This window comes from Cebus imitator, unplaced genomic scaffold (genome assembly GCF_001604975.1).
Source record: "Cebus imitator isolate Cc_AM_T3 unplaced genomic scaffold, Cebus_imitator-1.0 Scaffold458, whole genome shotgun sequence".
In the NCBI taxonomy this organism is placed as follows: domain Eukaryota; kingdom Metazoa; phylum Chordata; class Mammalia; order Primates; family Cebidae; genus Cebus; species Cebus imitator.
This window is the reverse complement of record NW_016107773.1, coordinates 811,534-830,785: the sequence shown is the minus strand read 5'-3', so window position 1 is coordinate 830,785 and position 19,252 is coordinate 811,534. Positions and strand designations below refer to the sequence as shown.

The 19,252-nt window shown below is 37.1% G+C and overlaps 1 protein-coding gene across 4 annotated transcripts in view; it reads right to left on the bottom strand.

Annotated features, from left to right (window-relative positions):
• Positions 1-19,252, bottom strand: part of PHF6 (PHD finger protein 6) — a 66,170-nt gene that overhangs the window by 33,909 nt on the left and 13,009 nt on the right. For all 4 annotated transcript variants that reach the window (XM_017511974.2, XM_017511973.2, XM_017511976.2 and 1 more), the window contains exons 4-5: positions 12,404-12,537; positions 12,086-12,129 (exon numbers count right to left, since the gene is read on the bottom strand). In XM_017511974.2, the coding sequence (XP_017367463.1) occupies positions 12,086-12,129; positions 12,404-12,537 (178 nt within the window). The remainder of the gene's footprint in view (positions 1-12,085; positions 12,130-12,403; positions 12,538-19,252) is intronic.

The following is a 19,252-nucleotide window of genomic DNA, read 5'->3' as shown; positions in this document are numbered from 1 at the left end:
AAAAAAAAAGTGAAAATCTTCCTTTCACCTTCTACTTCCACCTGCTCTGTGCTCTCAGTTGGCTCCTTAGGTTCCCTAACCTGCCTCCCACCCTAACCTCCTGACCTCCCTTCCAGGAAAGCACTGTTAACTGCTTCTTTTCTCAACCTTAGTTTATAAGAGCTTGGGTTTGAATCTTGAATCTTCCACATACTGTGTATCTTTGGACCCGAAACTTATCTCAGGGAGTTCTTGAATGAATTACATGAATCAGTGCATGTAAAGTACTTAAAACAGTGCTTGGCACATGAGACACTTTCAATAAATGCTATTATTTTCTCTACATGTGCACGTTTTTTAAAAGGATACACACACGGCTGGTATTGTAAGCACACTATTCTGCATCTTGCCTTTTCTGCTTAATATAGCTTGACAACTTTCCATGTCAGTATACAGGAATTTACCTCCTTCCATGTAAGAGTTAATAGTAATCCACTGTATTTAACCAGCCCCTTATGGTTATGACTTGTAAGTTTTCAGTGTTTTTCACAATTACAAATGTGATGAACATCTTTCTCCATTTATCTTTGCTCACTTGTATAGTATCTTATCAGCTTTCATTCGTAAATATGTGTATGTAAATTGGAAATAGAATAGTAAGAGCTAACATTTGAGCTTCTGAGTTTTCACAATACCAGATACGGTATGCGGTTTATATGCATTATCTCATTTGAGCCTGGCAATCACTCCACAAATTTGTAACAGTCATCTTCCCAACAACCCCGTTTTACAGATAAGGAAGTTTAGAAAGGTTAAGTTATTTTGTCCAAGGTCACAAAGCTAGAGTGTGGCAGAGCTGAGACAAATATATATGTCAGTGAATAACTACAAGTATGCTCTTAAAACAGTAATATCCATTGTCACGGAAATACACATTTCCATATGCTCCTGGACGTTAGAAAAAGAACAGTTATGCTTATGTATGCACATAATTGGTCTGGAAGGGTACACAAGAAACTCACAGATAGCAGTGTTTGCTTTTAGCAAAAAAATTCAGAAACAGATACAAGGGCACAGGTGAGAGGAAAGCCTGATTTTTGTACAATGTTCATGTACCTATTCAAAATAAATGATAAAAAGTAAAACTTTACACTTGTATTCACAGCTGCAGTTTCTAAAAATCCAGGCTAAAGTAGGTGACAAAATAGGGTTGTCCTCCTTCCCGAGCTACCAAACATTCCCAACCTCTTATCAGCACAGCTTGCAGACATCTGTCACTTTAGAATGGCCAGGCCCCTCTCTATTACCCTTCTGTTCTCTGCTGGTATGGCCCCTATGGGGAGGGGAATGCCCAGCTTGCCAGGACACCAACTCTCTTTCTAGTATTATAAAGCCCTATCTGTCCCTTTCCTGATTCTCTTTTCCTAATAATCACTGTTTTCCTCATCTTACGACTTCGTGGAATACACTTCCTAAGTTCTCACACAGTTAACAGTGTGAAGTAGAAAGGATATCTGGATGGAACATCTGAAATTGTCACTTAGTAGGTCTTAATTTGATTAAGTTACTTACCATTCACAAGTGTCCTCATGTGTCAAATGGGACTAATGTTAATACCTTTCTTACAATGCTGCTTTAAGAAATTACTTGCGAAAAATGCTTTGTAAACTACAAAATTCTATTTAATTATTAGTTAATTCTCTTGGCATATCTTGTGTAGACTATAAGCTCTTTGTCCACATGGAGACTCTTTCTTAAATTTCCCAAGGTGCTCACACCTTAAAGGCACAAAATCAATGATTGTCAGAGTTAAAAAAAAGAAAGAAAAAGGACAGGCATTAAGACAGAGGCAAGCATCACCACCTCTGCTTTGAATCTTCATGGTTGCCGCAAAAGGAAAGCTGGAGGTCACTCGCCCTGTCTTTTTCAGTGTAAACCTGACATGCATTTACTCTTTATGCGAGGAGTCAACTGTGAACTTAGCTTCCTGCTTTTTCGGGAAAGGTATCAGGCAAATGATTTATGTATATATGTATATAATACATATACATACACATGCATATACAAACACATGAATATATAAATACCCATGAATATACAAATTTGTAGCATATACTCAAAATATATTATTAAGTGTGCTAAAATGAAATCTGTTTTCTGGGATTTACTTCAAAATAATCCAGATGAAGAAAGTGAGTGGGGGTAAAGATGAAATGTTATACTTTTATTTCTACCTTTGCTTAAGTTTGAAATTTCCTATAATGAAAGTCTGTACAATGTGGTAAATCAAAGATTAGCATACACAATGCCTAACACAATACTCTGCGCATGGGTGGTCAATATATCTGGTGAATCAGAAAGAATATGGAGTCAGCTGGGTGCAGTGGCTCATGCCTGTCATCCCAGCACTCTGGGAGGCTGAGGTGGGTGGATCACCTGAGGTCAGGAGTTCGAGACCAGCCTGGCCAACATGGCTAAACCCTGTCTCTACTAAAAATACAAAACTTATCTGGGTATGGTGGCGGGCACCTGTAATCCCAGCTACTCAGCTGAGGTGGGAGAATCGCTTGAACCTGGGAGGTGGAGGGTGCAGTGCTGCAGTGAGCCGAGATTGCGCCACTGCACTCCAGCCTAGGCGACAGAATGAGACAAAAAAAGAAAGAAAGAATATGAAGTCAGTTCTACATGGTGCAAAGACAACAATATGAATACACTACTAAAATTTTCCAAGTTAAAGTACAAAGCATTTAAATTCCATTGTCATCTAAGGAAGAGCACGTGAAAAGATGAATGGCGATAAAAGCAGGAAGAAGTTTAAAGGAATAATAATGATATAGAACACAGTATTTACAGACATCTTCAAGATACCATGGGTTTGGTTCCAGACTACCACAGTAAAGCAAATATTGCAATAAAGCAAATCATATGAATGTTCTAGTTTCCCAGTGCATTTAAAAGTTATGTTTAGACCATATTGTAGTCTGCTACACGCATAGTAGCATTACGTATAAAAAAAAACAAGGTAGGTATCATCATTAAAAATACTTTATTGCTAAAAAATGCTCACAGTCATCTGAGATTTCCAGCAAGCTGTAATCTTTTTGCTGGTGGAGGGTCTTGCCTTGATGCTGCCAGCTGCTGACTGATCAGTGGTGGATGGCTGAAGGATGGGATGGCTGTGACAATTTCTTAAAATAAGACAACACTGAAGTTTGCCACATTGATGGACTCTTTATTTTGTGAAAGATTTCTCTATAGAATGAGATGCTGTTTGACAGCATTTTACCCATAGGAAAACTTCTTTCAAAATCAGTCAGTCCTCTCAAACCCTGCTACTGCTTTATCAACCATGTTTATGGAATATTCTAAATCCTTTGTTGTCATTTCAACAATGCTCACAGCATCTTCACCAGAAATACACTCTAGATCTCAAGAAACTACTTTCTTTGTTCATCCGTAAGAAGCAACTCCTCATCTGTTCAAGTTTGATCAAGAGATTGCAGCAATCCAGTCACATCCTCAGGCTCCACTTCTAATTCTAGTTCTCTTGCTATTTCTACCACATCTGCAGTGACTTCCTCCACTGAAGTCTTGAACCTCTCAGTCATCCATGAGGGTTGGAATAAATGTCTTCCAAATTCCTATTAATGTCGATATTTTGAAATGTTCTCAATGGCATCTAGAATGATGAATCTTTTCCAGAAGGTTTTTAATTATCTTGCCCAGATGCATCATTAAAAAATCACTATATATGGCAGCTACAGCCTCATGAAATGTATTTCTTAAATAATAAGACTTGAAAGTCCAAAGCACTCCTTGATCCATGGGCTCTCTGGACTGTAGAATGAATGCTGAGCTAACAGGCATGAAGACAATATTCATCTCCTTGTAGATCTCCATCAGAGCTCTTGGATGACCGGACGCACTGTCAATAAGCAGTAATATTTTGAAAGGAATCTTTTTCTCTGAGCAGTAAGTGTCAACAGTGAGCTTAAAATATTCAGTAAACCATGCTGTAAACAGATGTGCTATCATTCATTTATGGAGCATAAACAGAGTAGACTTAGTGTAATTCTTTAGGGCCCTAGGATTTTTTAGATGGTAAATGAGCATTGGCTTTAAAATTATCAGCTGCATTAGTCCCTAACAAGACTAGTCTGTCCTATGAAGCTCTGAGTCCAGGCATTGACGTCTCTCTAGCTATGAATGTCCTAGATGTCATCTTCTTCCAGTACAAGGCTGTTGCACTGATATTAAAAATCTGTTGTTTTGTGTAGGCAACTTCACTGAACATCTTAGATCCTCCGGATAACTCACTACAGCTTCTAGCAGCACTTGCTGCTTTCACCTTGCAACTTTATTGTTATGGAGACTTCTTTCCTTAAATCTAATGAACGAAACTCTGCTAGCTTTAAATATTTCTTCTGTAGATTCCTCACCTCTCTCAGCCTTCATAGAATTGAAGAGTTGGAGCCTTGCTCTGGATTAAGCTTTGGCTTAAGGGAATGTTGTGGCTAATTTGATCTTCTATCTAGACCACTTAAACTTCGGCCATATCAGCAATAAGGTTGTTTCACTTTCTTATCATTTGTGGGTTACCCGGAGTAGCACTTTTAACTTCCTCCAATAACTTTTCTTTTGCATTCACAACTTGGCTGTTTGGTGGAAAAGGCCGAGCTTTCGGCCTGTCTCAGTTTCCAATGTGCCTTCCTCACCAAGCTTAATAATTTCAGCTTTGGATTCAAAGTGAGAGAAGTACAACTCTTCCTTTTAGTTAAACACTTAAGAGGCCATTAGAGGGTTATTAATTGGTCTAATTTCAATACTGTTGTGTCTTAGAGATAGGGAGGCCCAAAAAGAGGAAGAGAGATGGAGAATGGCAAGTTGGGGAAGCAGCCAGAACACACACCACATTTATCAATTAAGTTCACCGTCTTACATGGGCACAGTTCATGGTGTCCCAAAACAATTTGCAATAGTAATATCAAAGATCACGGATCACAGATCACCATAACGGGTAAAAAAAATCATGAAAAGGTTTGAAATATTGTGAGAATTGCCAAAATGTGACAGACACAAGGTGAGTATATCCTGTTGGAAAAAATGATGCCAACAGATTTGCTCAATGCAAGGTTGCCACAAATCTTCAATTTGTAAAAAGTGTAGCATCTGTGAAGCACAATAAACTGAAGTGCAATAAGATAAGGTATGCCTGTACTGAGCCGCCGTTAAGAGTTGTACACACGTTATTTTTCATTTAATCCTTACAATAATCCTATGAGGTAGGTTTTTATAAAGCCCCCCAAACTTTAGAGATGCAATATCTGTAAATATCAAATAATTTCCCCTAGATCATATGCCCAGGATGTGGCAGAGCTAAGATTCAAACACCGATCTTATTTCAAAGCCCATACTCTTAACCAGTGTACAATATTGCCTTCCCAATACTTTATAAGACTATTCAATGCTACTCAACTTGTAGGTTTTTAAAGAGCTTAATATATCAACATCAAAATCTCCATATATTTCCATTTAACCAAAGTAATGAAGACTGGAAACTACAGCATTTTCTAGAGAAAAAGAACCAGGGAAGGAAAACACTAAGTGAGGGCAGGCACGGTGGCTCATGCCTGTAATCCCAGCACTTTGGGAGCCCAAGGTGGGCGGATCGCCTGAGCTCAGGAGTTTGAGACCAGCCTGGCCAACATGGTAAAACCCCGTCTCTACTAAAAATACAAAAATTAGCCAGGCATGGTGGTAGGCACCTGTAATCCCAGCTACTTGGGAGGCTGAGGCAGGAGAATCACTTGAACCCGGGAGGCAGAGGTCGCAGTGAGCTGAGATGGTGCCACTGCTCTCCAGCCTGGGTGATAGGGCAAGACTCTGTCTAAAAACAAAACAAAACAAAAAAACCCACCACTAAGTGAATATTAAAGCAGGTAAAGGCTTCAAATTTACATGAATTATAACATTTTAAAGATACTTTTAATATAACTATGGTGACCCTATTTCCTGAAACAGAAACTGAGTTATATCATTTGATGAACAATTTCTTATATAGTTTCAGAACTGTCCATTAGGGAATCCTGTATTTTATTCAGTTCCTTGAATAAAATACAGACTATAGCCTCCAAGGTTAGGCACAAAAGATTCCTTTACACCACCTCAGAAAGCATGGGATTTTGTGGTCACTTAATCTAATGCTTATCACCACTTTATCTTTTTAAGTAATTTCAGACTTATAAAAAAGTTGTCATAAAAATTCTTGTATATCCTTCACCCAAAGTATTCTACCACATTTGTTTTATCATTCATTCCCTCTCAATATCCATACACATTTTCTCCTGAAAGATTTAAGAGTAAAATGCAGCCATGATGCCCCCTTATCTCTAAATACTTCCCTGTGTCGCCACTGTAGTTTAATGTTGGTCACGTATCTGTCACTAAATTATGTCCTCCTCCACTCCCAAAAAACTCAAATTTTATATATGTGTGTGTGTGTGTGTGTGTGTGTGTGTGTGTGTGTATATACATATATAATTTAATATATGAGGACACTTTGCCTTGTGAATGGTAAGTAAGTTAAACAAGTTAAGACCTAGTGGATGGCAGTTTCAGACTTTCTGTCCAGATATCCTTTCTATTTCACACTGTTAAATGATGTGAGAACTTAGGAGAAAGATGGAGCATAAACCAGGAAGATGAAAGATGAGGAAAACAGTGGTTAAGAAGATAATCGGCAAAGGGACAGACAGGGCTTTAGAATACCAGAAGGAGTGCTGGTGTCCTGGCAAGTTGGGTATTACTCTCCCCAATTTATCACACCAAAAAACATTATAATCACATAAAATGGTTCTATTACTGATATCCCTACGTCATTCTCTGGGACTACAAATGCCTGTTTTCCTAAGTACTTTCATTCTCATTGTTCTTCACCCCATTAGGGCCTCCAGTCCACTGACGCCTTCTTGTTTCTTGTTCTCCTGCCTTCACTTCCCTCCCCACCTTGCTCAAACTGCTCTCTTGCAAATATCCTAAACTCCCATATCCCTTCCTTCTTTGTTAAACTCACTTGGCAAGATCCCAATTTTTATTTACCCAACTAGCCACCTTCTCTATTCGCATACAGGATCTGGAATTACTGGTAGAAAAGTTACACAACCGATGGGAACCACTACATAAACTCATGGGTACTAACCTCAACTGGGCCTTCAACCTATTCTGGAAACCTCACATTTCTCCAGGCAAACTTCCTCTCCCAGTCTTCACAGCTATTCTTTCAAACATTCTCTTTCCTTCAGCTTCCAACCCTCACACCTTTCCCTAAACTCTCCTTCACAGAGAAGACAGACCAGATAGGAGCCACCTATCTTCTTCGTTCCCCCCATTACAGTGAAAATGCCCTCCTATCAGAGGCCAATTGTTTTGCTTGCGTGCTGAATCCTTTTTCCTTGACCTTCAATCTCTTCCTGCCCATAGCATCCTTTCTCATAAGGGTCTATGTATCAATTCATTCTCCTCCTTACAAAAAAAAAAAAAGACAAGGGCTGGGAGTGGTGGCTCATGCCTGTAATCCCAGCACTTTGAGAAGCTGAGGTAGAGGACTGCTTGAACCCAGGAGTCCAAGACCAGCCTGGGCAACGTGGCAAGACCCCGTTTCTACAAAAAAACAATTAAAAAAAATTACCCGGGCGTGGTGGCAAATGCCTGTGGTTCTAGCTACTCAGGAGGCTGAGGTGGGAGGATCACTTGAGCCTGGGAGGTTGAGGCTGCAGTGAGCCGTGATTGAGCCACTGCACTCCAGCCTGGGTGATAGAGTGAAACCCTGTCTCAAAAGAATAAAAATAAATAAAAGGCAATTAAGTGAAAGAGGCCAATCTGAAAAAAGCTATATACTGTATGATTCCAACTATGACATTCTGGAAAAGGCTGAACTATGGAGGCAGTAAAAATATCAGTGGTTGCCAGAGGTTTGGGAAGGAAAGGGGATGAACAGGTGGAGCACAGGGGATTTTCAGGGCAGTGAAATGATTCTGTATGATATTGTAATGGTAGGTACATGTCATTATACACACGTCAAAACCCACAGCATGTACCACAACAAGAGTACACTAATTTAAACTATGAACTTTGGGTGATAATGATGTGTCAATATTGGTTCATCCATTGTTTCAAATGTACCACTCTGGTGTGGGATATTAATAGAGGATAGGCTGTGTGTGTGTGTGTGTGTGTGTGTGTGTGTGTGTGTTAGGGGTTGGGGAACAGGAGACACATGGGAACTCTGCACTTTCTGCTCAATTTTGATATGAACCTAAAACTGTTCTAAAAATAAAGTCTATTAATTAAGGAAAAAAAGCCATCCTTTAACTTCCTTCTAACTATTGTCTGCCCCTTTACAAGCAAACATATTAGGAGGCTTACCCATATTACTATTAACATCCTACACCAGAGTGATACATTTGTTACAATGGTAACAAATAAGAAAGCTGGCCTAGAAATGCTTGCTTCTATGTTTCAAATCATTTTACTGGCAGCTAATCTAAGCCCATTGCCACTAACAGGTACATACATACAGTTCCTAGGATGGCGTTCTAATAACCTAGTGACATAATGATACCTAAAAACTCCATATAGATTTTTAAAATTGCTTTTCAAATTCACAGTCCATTTTTTTTCTGAAGCAAAACTGATCACATATGTTTTAGGTATTTAATATTCAATGATATTTTAATTGTGATGGGAAATTGAATTGCCATATTATGCAATTATTCTCAAATTTAGTATTTCAAAACAGCTCATTTTATATAAAGCTAACATGGCAGACTGAATGATATATTAATAGTATTTATCACACTAAGTATTAGCAAAGTAAGTATTGAGACACAGATGGTAAATGACCAAGATATTACCATAGATATTAATTCCTCTTTGCTCTGGAGGCTAGTGCAGTACAATTCTTAAAGACAATCCCCGAAATACAATCCTATAACCTCCCATCATAAACCACGATCATAAAGGAGAACATATGCTTCCCATTAGAACAATGGAATAATCAGAAGTTCTATTTCTGACAAAGTACTCAAAATCAACTAAATTTGAGCTAGATCAATATGATAAAAGCCAGAAATCAATAAATATAAAGCTTTATTAATTTAAATTATAAAATTATTCTTTCAAGGCCCACAATATGAGTACAAACACACCATACATAAAAATGATAAAAGCTCCCTGCCCAATGTTCTAGACTTATACATTGAATCCCAAATTCAAATTAATTGTATCACAAATCTGAAGTTATAATAATGCTGCCAGTTACATTAAAAGAAAAGCTGTCTTGGAAAGTATGAATTTAGATCTCTCACTATGAAGCTTCAGTGCTAAAACATGGCCCAAATTATTCTACTTTGTATGGTTTGCAGTGACTTCTGCCTACCACTAGATGGTGCTATCAGCTTCAGAAATCCAGGGAATAAAATGGGAGCTGTCTATATTAATCCGTATATATTAATCATCATTTTTAATTATCTCAAATATCCTGTCTCAATGTGTTCAAACTTGTATTAATCAGATCATGAGTCTCAATCCTCAGCTTAACATACAGCATAACCTAGTCTCAATCCTCAGCTGAACTTGTATTGTTTGTATCTCAAAGGATAAATGCTTGAGGGGATGGATACCCCATTCTCCATGATGTACTTATTTCACATTGCATGCCTGAATCAAAATAGCTCATGTACCCCATAAATATATACACCTACTCTGTACTTACAAAAATTAAAAATAGATTAACAACAACAAAAAAACATATAGGGCAACTACAATCTTAAAGATTATGAAATAAATGCACTGATAAAATCGGAAATAATGAAAGGTGGAAAACCTCAATCTTTCACAAAGGATTTTCCAATTCAATTCTAGAATTAAGTGAGGAGAAAACAGAAGAAAAGCACTATAAAGGTTTTTTCCCATCATAATTTACGACCTCCAAAAACATTCTGTTATTATTTATCCAGTTAGTTTACCTTAAAGACTAGATTTTGCTAACGACAGTATTTTTAACCAGCACTTTAATCTTGAGTCCAGAAGTGGAAACAATACTATTTTGTATCATAAATGTCAAGATCTAGAGATCAAAAAGGGCCTCTAATTTTACCATGCAAATACCATAATTAGGTAAATCTTTATAAAAGAAACAACTTCCTAAAACAACCGTGCTCAAACCATTATAATTCTAAGCAACATATTCTCAAAAGTGAACAAAAATTTTAAATATCTCTAATCTAAATGAAGGGATAGAACAATCTCACACTACATCTAAGCCATTTTATATTACTAGTAAAAGTATCAAAATCATTTGCTTGAAAAGGGTTGAAACCAATCAGAATTCAGAATCAGAGCCTTCCCATACCTTTCACAGACTAAGTACAATTTGGCTAACTACATATAAATGTGACTAACCTGGTTTTGTATAAATTTAATTAGAAATAAACTAAAAATAATTTTTAAAGTTTGTATTTTAAATTTGGTTACTAATAATTAACACATCTGCATTTTTTAAGTGCTACAAATGTGAATAAAAATTTAACAGAAAGCCTGGTGATCACAAAATGTACTACTATTATCAAGTTCACATCATTTATAATATCTGACAGTAGCAAGGATCCCAATTATTATCCTTAACGAAACATGCAGCTGGCCAGGCACAGTGGCTTACATCTGTAATTCCCAGCACTTTGGGAGGCTGAGGCCAATGGATCACCTGAAGTCAGGAATTCGAGACCAACCTGGCCAACAGGGTGAAACCCTGTCTCTACTAAAAATACAAAATTAGCTGGGCGTAGTGGCAGGCACCTGTAATCCCAGCTACTCAGGAGGCTGAGGCAGAAGAATCGCTTGAACCTGGGAGACAGAGGTTACAGTAAGCAGAGATTGCGCCACTGAACTCTGCACGACACAGTGGGACTCGGTCTCAAAAAAAAAAAAAAGAAGAAGAAAGAAAGAAACACGCAGGCACCAGCACAATTTCTTACCAAAGATACTAAAATATTTCATGTACCCCATAAATATATATATCTGTACTCACGAAAATTAAAAATAAGAAAAAAACCAGGCTGAGCACAGTGGCTCACTCCTGTAATCCCAGCACTTTGGGAGGCTGAGAGGCAGGTGGATCACGACGTCAAGAGATTGAGACCATGCTGGCCAACATGGTGAAACTCCATCTCTACTAAAAATACAAAAATTAGCCAACATGGTAAAACCTCGTCTCTACTAAAAACACAAAAATTAGCTGGACATGGTGGCGTGTGCCTGTAGTCCCAGCTACTTGGGAGGCTGAGGCAGGAGAATCACTTCAACCTGGGAGGCAGAGGTTGTAGTGTGCTGAGATTGTGCCACTGCACTTCAGCCTGGGAGAGAGAGGGAGACTCTGTCTCAAAAAAATAAAAATAAAAAATTTTCTTAAAAATTAAGAAAAAAACCATATAGGGCCATTACAATCTTAGTACGAAATAAATGCACTGTTAAAATCTGAAATAATGAAAGGTGGAAATGCATATACTTTACATATACAACTTTCAACATAAACTTGACAAAAACTTTGGGGTAAAAGTTTTCTTAAAAGTTCAGATCTTGGCTGGGCGCGGCGGCTCACGCCTGCAATTCTAGCACTTTGGGAGGCCGAGTCAGGTGGATCACAAGGTCAGGAGTTTAAGACCAGCCTGGCTAACACAGTGAAACCCCATCTCTACTAAAATTACAAAAATTAGCTGGGTGTGGTGGCATGCACCTATAATCCCAGTTACTCAGGAGGCTGAGGCAGGAGAATCACTTGAACCTGGGAGGTAGTGGTTGCAGTGAGCAGAGATCACGCCACTGCACTGAAGCCTGGGCAACAGAGCAAGACTCTGTCTAGAAAAAAAAAAAGGTCAGATCTTTTTCACCGTGTACATTCGTTTATCCTAACACTTTTCTCAATTCTTCTAAATGTTCTGAATGTTGAGATATGTCTTATGGTTAAAATTAATGTAGTACAATTCACTATGTTGTACTCAAATTTCATCTTCAAACTGAAAAGTGGCTGAAATGTGGTTGAATGGCATACCTTCAGAGTTATGTGCAGTTTTCTTGTGTTTTCGGCAATAGACCCTATAAAAAATGAAGAAATCAAAAATTACTACGTAAGCAAACTAAATTAAACTCACTTTTCAAATTAAGAAAATGAGCAGTATACTTCACCCCACTCACAAGCCGGATTTAAAAAATACTATTAAACTTCCTGTACCATTTTAAATTTCTTATCAAAAACACCCTTTATGATCACGATGATGATGAAATGCTTTGAATTGGGAAAAATTTTTATGAAAGCCCCAAGAAAGTATGATTGCTAAAAAAAAAAAAAAAGAAAAACTTAAATAATTACATGTAAATTCCTTGTGAAGGTTTCTCTCGTATTTGAGCTTTATCATGCAATGCACAGTGGTAGTGGTATGTCCTGTGACATGTTTTCACATCACAACCAATTGTTGCTCCAGGACAATGGCACAAAGAACACATCTACAGCAAAAAGACAAAATAATATTATTAGTATGTGACTTTCTAAGGCTGTATATCAGATTAGAGACTTATCAGTTTCTGTCAAGGAAAACAAATTGGTTTTTGAAAACTTTTGTAATTAATGCTATTTTTCTTGTTTTCTCTCCTTAGAATAACCTGAATAAAATTCTTCTGGGGTATTTTTTTCCCATGTTAAACACTGACAAAATTAACAGAATGTTATTCATGTCTATTGTTTCATTATGGTCAAGACAAAATTTGAAATACTGCAATTCAGGAATGTGAGCTGTACATAACATTATAAAAGAGTTGGACCTTTTTATGCAATCCAAATCTTCCTGGGTATAAGTAACTGGAGAAAATGTATCATACCAGAAAAAAATGTTTTCCTTAAAATTTCCACTTAATTTTCGGGCGTGGTGGCTCACGCCTGTAATCCCAGCACCTTGGGAGGCCGAGCGGGCGGATCACAAGGTCAGGAGTTCGAGATCAGCCTGGCCAATATGGTGAAACCCCGTCTCTATAAAAATATAAAAAAATTAACCGCATGTGGTGGCACATGCCTATAATCCCAGCTACTCGGGAGGCTGAGGAAGAAGAATTGTTGGAACCTGGGAGGCAGAGGTTGCAGTGAGCCGAGATTGCGCCACTGCACTCCTCTAGCCTACGCAACAGAGCAAGACTTCATCTGAAAAAAAAATTCCACTTAATTAATGAGACTCTGTGGGGAAAAAAAAATCTCACATAATTACTATTTGAGAACCTGGTAAAATCCATTTAAAGTGAGGGAAGGAGAGAGGATAAAAGAATTAGGTAGCTTTTTAAATACCTTGAGCTCTGAGACTATTTTGTGATGCCAAGTTGATTATATTGTGAAAAATATGCTTGGCTACTTCTATTTAATCTATGCCACTTACCTCTTGCATTATGAATTCAGGAAAACAGATAAAACAACAGATTCTTTCAATGTATTTTAATATGCCTTACCTTTTGAATTTAATGGATAATTCACATTAACTAGTTTATGCACTACATTTAGGGAAAAAGTCATCTTTAAAAAGGTACATAACAATGATTTTCAGTGGTTTTGATCAACGTATCATAATGTACTGTACCAAGTGAACTTTTATAATGAGGCCATTTAACCAAATGCCATGCCAAAACAGATTTATAACAAGCTAAATATGAAAACTCTTCATTTCTTTCTTGGTTGCTGGACACCTTGTTCTAAAGTGTTCCCATCTCTCATTTTATTAATTTGAACACAAAGAACACTTAGCATTCCTAACTTTTCGATTACTTGGCCTCCAAGCAATATTGCTGTACCAAAAGGCTAATATAAATTCCAATAAAATTTCTTACATTTCTCTAAGCAAGTCAAATGCTCAAACTCTCATTCAAGCTATCATTTTAAAAATACTCATATATAAACCAGAAACAGAAACACTCTCACTACAGCTATTTCCCAGAAAACATGAGGGCCAGTGCCCATTATTGACACAAGAAATACGCTTTTCTTCCTTAAATAAATATAGAAACTTCAAAGTATTACTGTAAAATGAAATAATATGCCAAATTATCAAGAAGTGAAAGCTTTTGAATGGCTTATAAATTCTCAAGGAGGTAGAACATTTGAACTGTAGCTTAATTACAAAGTTCTATTACATTATAGAAATTCTGGAAAACATGAAAGAGTACAAAGGAAATTTTAAGATCAGTCATACTCACCAAGCAGAGATGCCTTACAGTATTACAATGTGTATGTGAAATGTAATTCTACACGTACTATTTTGTAATCTATTTTTTTGAATGCATCAAACCTTGACCCACTTCACTAAGAACTTTATGGCAAATAGTTTATCTTGAAACTTACATCTAAAGCAGGTTTAGATAGGTACATTTTGAAAAAAAAAATATTAAATTCAGTTAGCAAGCAAAACTGAAAAGAGAGGTATCATTACAAATACATATTAGATTGAGCTCAACCTTGGCAAGATACAGATAAGATGAGCACTCTTGTATATAGCTGGAAATTGGTACACGCTCTCTAGAAAGCAATTTGACTTATTCAACAAAGATTTTTTTAAAATTTGCATTCTCTGAGCCAGCAATTTTACTCTATAAACCTAGTCTAAAAAATAATCAGACTTAAGCAATTTATGCAGAAGCACATTCATTGCAGAATTATTTGGAACAGTCCAACATGTCAAATCACCTATGGAAAACAACAATTGAAAAATGTTTAAATAAATTATAGTATACACATATTAAAGAATGTTCTACAGGCACTTTTCAAAAAAATTGTAATGGCACAGGAAGATCTATGTATAATGTTAAGTGAAAAAATGAGGCAGGATACAAAACTATGTGAATTATGATCCCAACTATGTTTATAACACAGATTCTTTAAAACAGATGGAAGTAAAAACAGCAAAATGCTAAGTGGCTATATCTGGGTGGCTGGTTTTCTGCATAATGGCCTGTATTTTCTGATTTTTCTACAATGGGCAAAAGTAGTTTTCTAGGCAAAAAAAAATCATTTAAAAAACAAATTAGGAAATCTCTAGTAAATGCTTTCAATACTCATCTCTCAGTATGGTGAAAATAAGATGGGAACCAAAAGCCCAAAATATACCAAAACAGTTTTTGGCTGGTTATAAGTTTAAATCTGCCCAAAGTAACTGGTTTTAAGCTGCTATGGTGAAATAAATGCATTTTGCGAATAACCAGTTAACTACAGCAACTCAGGACAGATACTTTTTTTAAAGCTTACTTTATTTTTATAGTTAGTTTCACTCAAGAAAGACAAGAAAGAGGAAGACATACCAATAAAAAATATTTTCAGAGTGGAAACTTCTTTACAAGGTACTAACAAAATACCAAAAACTATCCATAATAAAACAAAAATACAATGTTTACATTTGCTTGCTTACCTATGAATACAAAAGGGGAAAATTATCTTAGTCTACCATGCTATATCCCAGCCTCTAAAATAATCCTTCTTGTCTAAACTCCTATGGGACTTAAGATACATACAGTTTTTTGGCTTTTATTTTACTCTATTATATGGCTAATTATAAATACATAATTTTATCAATCAATTCCTTCTAGACCGAATTTTTTTCTGAAGACTAACACTGTGCCTTACAAAGTAGTGCTCAGCAAGTATGTCCTTGCAAGCATACCCTGTTATTGAAGATTTTAATCTTATGGCATATTTCTTTCCATTCATGTTTCTATACCTGCAGATTTAACATAATTATCTTCAGCTACTTCTAAAAATATTTCAACATTCTGATCTAGGATTGGGAATGGCGAAATTGGGGAGAACAATCCAGTTGGAATAGCACAGAATGAACAGTGGCAAGACTGTTTCGGGAAAAAGATTAGCCCTGCTAGAAACAAGGTTGAGAACTCGGATGAGATAAAAAGAAAAATTAAAGAAGCTGAGAAACCAGACAGGTGGCTAGTCCAGCTTAAAAAATGTTATAGGAAATAAAAATAAAACAAAGAGGCCTTCTCTAGAAAAAGGTGAAATAACTGGAAAATGGGGACCCCTCTACCACAAGGCACCCGGTTATTTATACCCTAATAATGGCTCCAGTAGCCCTCCTTTACACAAAACATTTGCTCTCCAATTTACCACAGTCCCTACCGGGCCTTCAGCAGAATGACTGTCAGCTGCCATGTATCATGCTTGCACGGTATCCACGGCTCCCTCAAATGTGCAAAAATGAAAGTTAACCTGACTGTTTTTTTTTTTTTCTTTTTGAGACAGAGTTTTGCTCTTGTTGCCCAGGCTGGAGTGCAATGGCGCAATTCTTGCTCACTGCCAACCTCTGCCTCCCAGGTTCAAGCGATTCTTCTGCCTCAGCCTCCTGAGTAGCTGGGATTACAGGCATGCACCACTATGCCTGGCTAATTTTGTATTTTTAGTAGAGACAGGGTTTCTCCATGTTGATCAGACTGGTCTTGAACTCCCAACCTCAGATGATCCACCCACCTCGGCCCCCCAAAGTGCTGGGATTATAGGCGTGAGCCACCACTCCTGGCCAGAAGCATGTTTTTTTAAGAACAGTGGTGGACCTCTCCCCAACTCCCCCCCAAAAAAGGCCCACACCGTACATCAAATACTCTGTGGAGGGCTAATTCCCTGCTTCTAACATAGGCATACATGTTAATTCTCATCCTAATTTCAAGTTCTTGATTTAGATAGAAGTGAAAACTTCATTAATAATGATTTTTCTCTTACTCCCCTATTTAGTTTGCTACCTAGTCCACTTAGTAAACCTTAGTATTTAATTACCAGCTCCAAATTAGGGATATTGGAAAAAGAGGCCCTGTCTTATTACAGATACTTGCATAGCATCTCTATAGTATTGTTAGAAGCTACACTAACTTAAGGTTAAATTGTGCAACATAAGCAGAGTCTCAAGAAGCTGACTCACTGATGAAAGAGGAGCTAAGTCATGCATGAGACGAAACACAAGGAAATAAATGGACTGAGACTTAGCTCATGTCCGGTAGGAGCCACAGGCTGGGACATACCTGTTCCTCAGTCAACTTAACTAGCACAGGACTGAAATTCAGTTTGCATAAAGAAGTCTTAATGGGCAAAAGGAAAAATATTGCTTTCTCAGTAACTATAGGGGAGTAAAATGAAAATGAGATTGCCAACTTCTACGACAGGTAAAAAGAGAAGGCTCCTGGAAAAAAGCTGGAACCTAATGGTCAGACAGAGCCACAGGGAACTGACAGAGGAAAGGCTGTCTGCAACTTTGCTTTGTCCAGCTTCATTGCCTTATATCTAATATGTCTGTCAGTAATTGACTACCAGTATATAGATACACATTCTCACAGCCAAGTAGTTACTGTTCTCAAGAAAACTGCTACAAATGTACAGACAAGGCAAAGGATGGTACAAAAAGAGATCACGTTCTTGAGCCTGTAGGCAAAGAAAAAAATGCCAAAAGCTCTTGTAGTAGATATTTTCACAGGAGATATGAGCCAAAAACAAAGTGAGAGTAGCTTACCTAATGCAGGTGTTTGGCTTTTTGTTTTGTTTTTAATAACAGATAATACTACCTCCAATAAAAACTAGAAAGTGACAGTACAGTGGAGGGCAAGTTTTCAGAGATGCCCCAATGCTCCATAACTTCAGCTTCATTGCTTTATTTACGGCAATACCTCACATATCCAAATAACTAGAGAACAGAGTGGCTCTGAATTATCTGGTTAACTGATGTTTTAGTTTTTATTTGTTAAATTGATGTGTTAAAAATTTCTTCAAAAGTGCCACTTCATGGGAGGGTGGAATATGAACTCATAACTGCTCCAGTTTGATCCTTTAGTTACTATTGTTTAAAAATACGGCATTTTGAAGGAGGTCTCATAAAAACACAAATTTAATACTATTTATAAGGTTTAAATGGAAAGCCAGAAAACAACAGTGAAATCTGAAAGCTGTCAGTCATTGAAAAGTGATAAATTGCTTGAAAAATAGATTAGGACCTTAAATTCCAGGTGCTTCTAAAAAATAGGGCCACTGAAAAGTACTTGTTAACTTTTTACTAGATTTAACAGACTAAATCTAAGCAGTTACTGAAGAGATTATTTCAGATGTCTTGGAAATTGGAGGGAAATGAACTAAGCCTTAACCTCACCTCCTGACCTTGCTGAGAATACCACACACTCCAACTCTATCCAACCTTCTGCATCATGATGGATGAGGAATATAAATTCTCTTACTGGAGTTTCTGAAGTTTCTTTTTGTTTATCTGAAAGATTCAGACAGACATTTTCTGAGCTCAGATTTTTATGTTTAAGCTTTTCTCAGGTATGGGTTTTTCCAGTTGAGGGTATTCTAAACTGCTATGCCATTTGCTATAGTCTGTGAAGAACATCACGTACATATCTATGCTCAAGTTAAGTACTGAGATATCCCCCAAAACCAGGAATGAGTTTTTTTATATTATCGGTTTTGGTTCTCCTCCATTAGCAAAAATAAATGAGGATTTTATAATGAAATTAATTTACAGTATTCCCAACTACCAAAAAGTATTAAATGGAGGCAAATAAAAAAATTAAGCATTAAAAAATATGTATTCAGTAATAGCCAAAGACCCAATTTTCTCCATCATTACACTTCAAGTTCTCTTTGACCTTACATTCATTCTCCTTTATCACCTCAAAAGTAAAGCAAAGTTCATTTTAATATGACTGGTAAAATATCTGCATACATTAAAATTAAACTGCATGCTATAATTGGAGCTTTTTAAAAAATTCACATTTATATGAATACATTCACAATGCATGTACACTTAGCTACACAGATGACAATGAAGCCACTGAACAAATCTTTAGGAAGAAAATTTACCTCTTTTCCTCCTGATAGAAGGCATCCTGTGGCCCTAATCCAGCCTGCACTTGTTTTTGTAAATAGTATAATTAAAACACAGCCATGCTAATTTCTTTGTGTATTGTCTGTGATTTCAACTGAGACCACATAGCTTGCAAAACCTTAAATATTGTCTGGTCCTTTACAGACAGTGTGCCAAGCCCTGACCCAAGGTAATGGTCCATAACTGGGGTGTTCATCAAAAATTACCTGGGAACCTTTTTTAAAAGATACCTGTGTTCGGCCAGGCGTGGTGGCTCACACCTGTAATCCCAACACTTTGGGAGGTCAAGGTAGGTGGATCATGAGGTCAGGAGA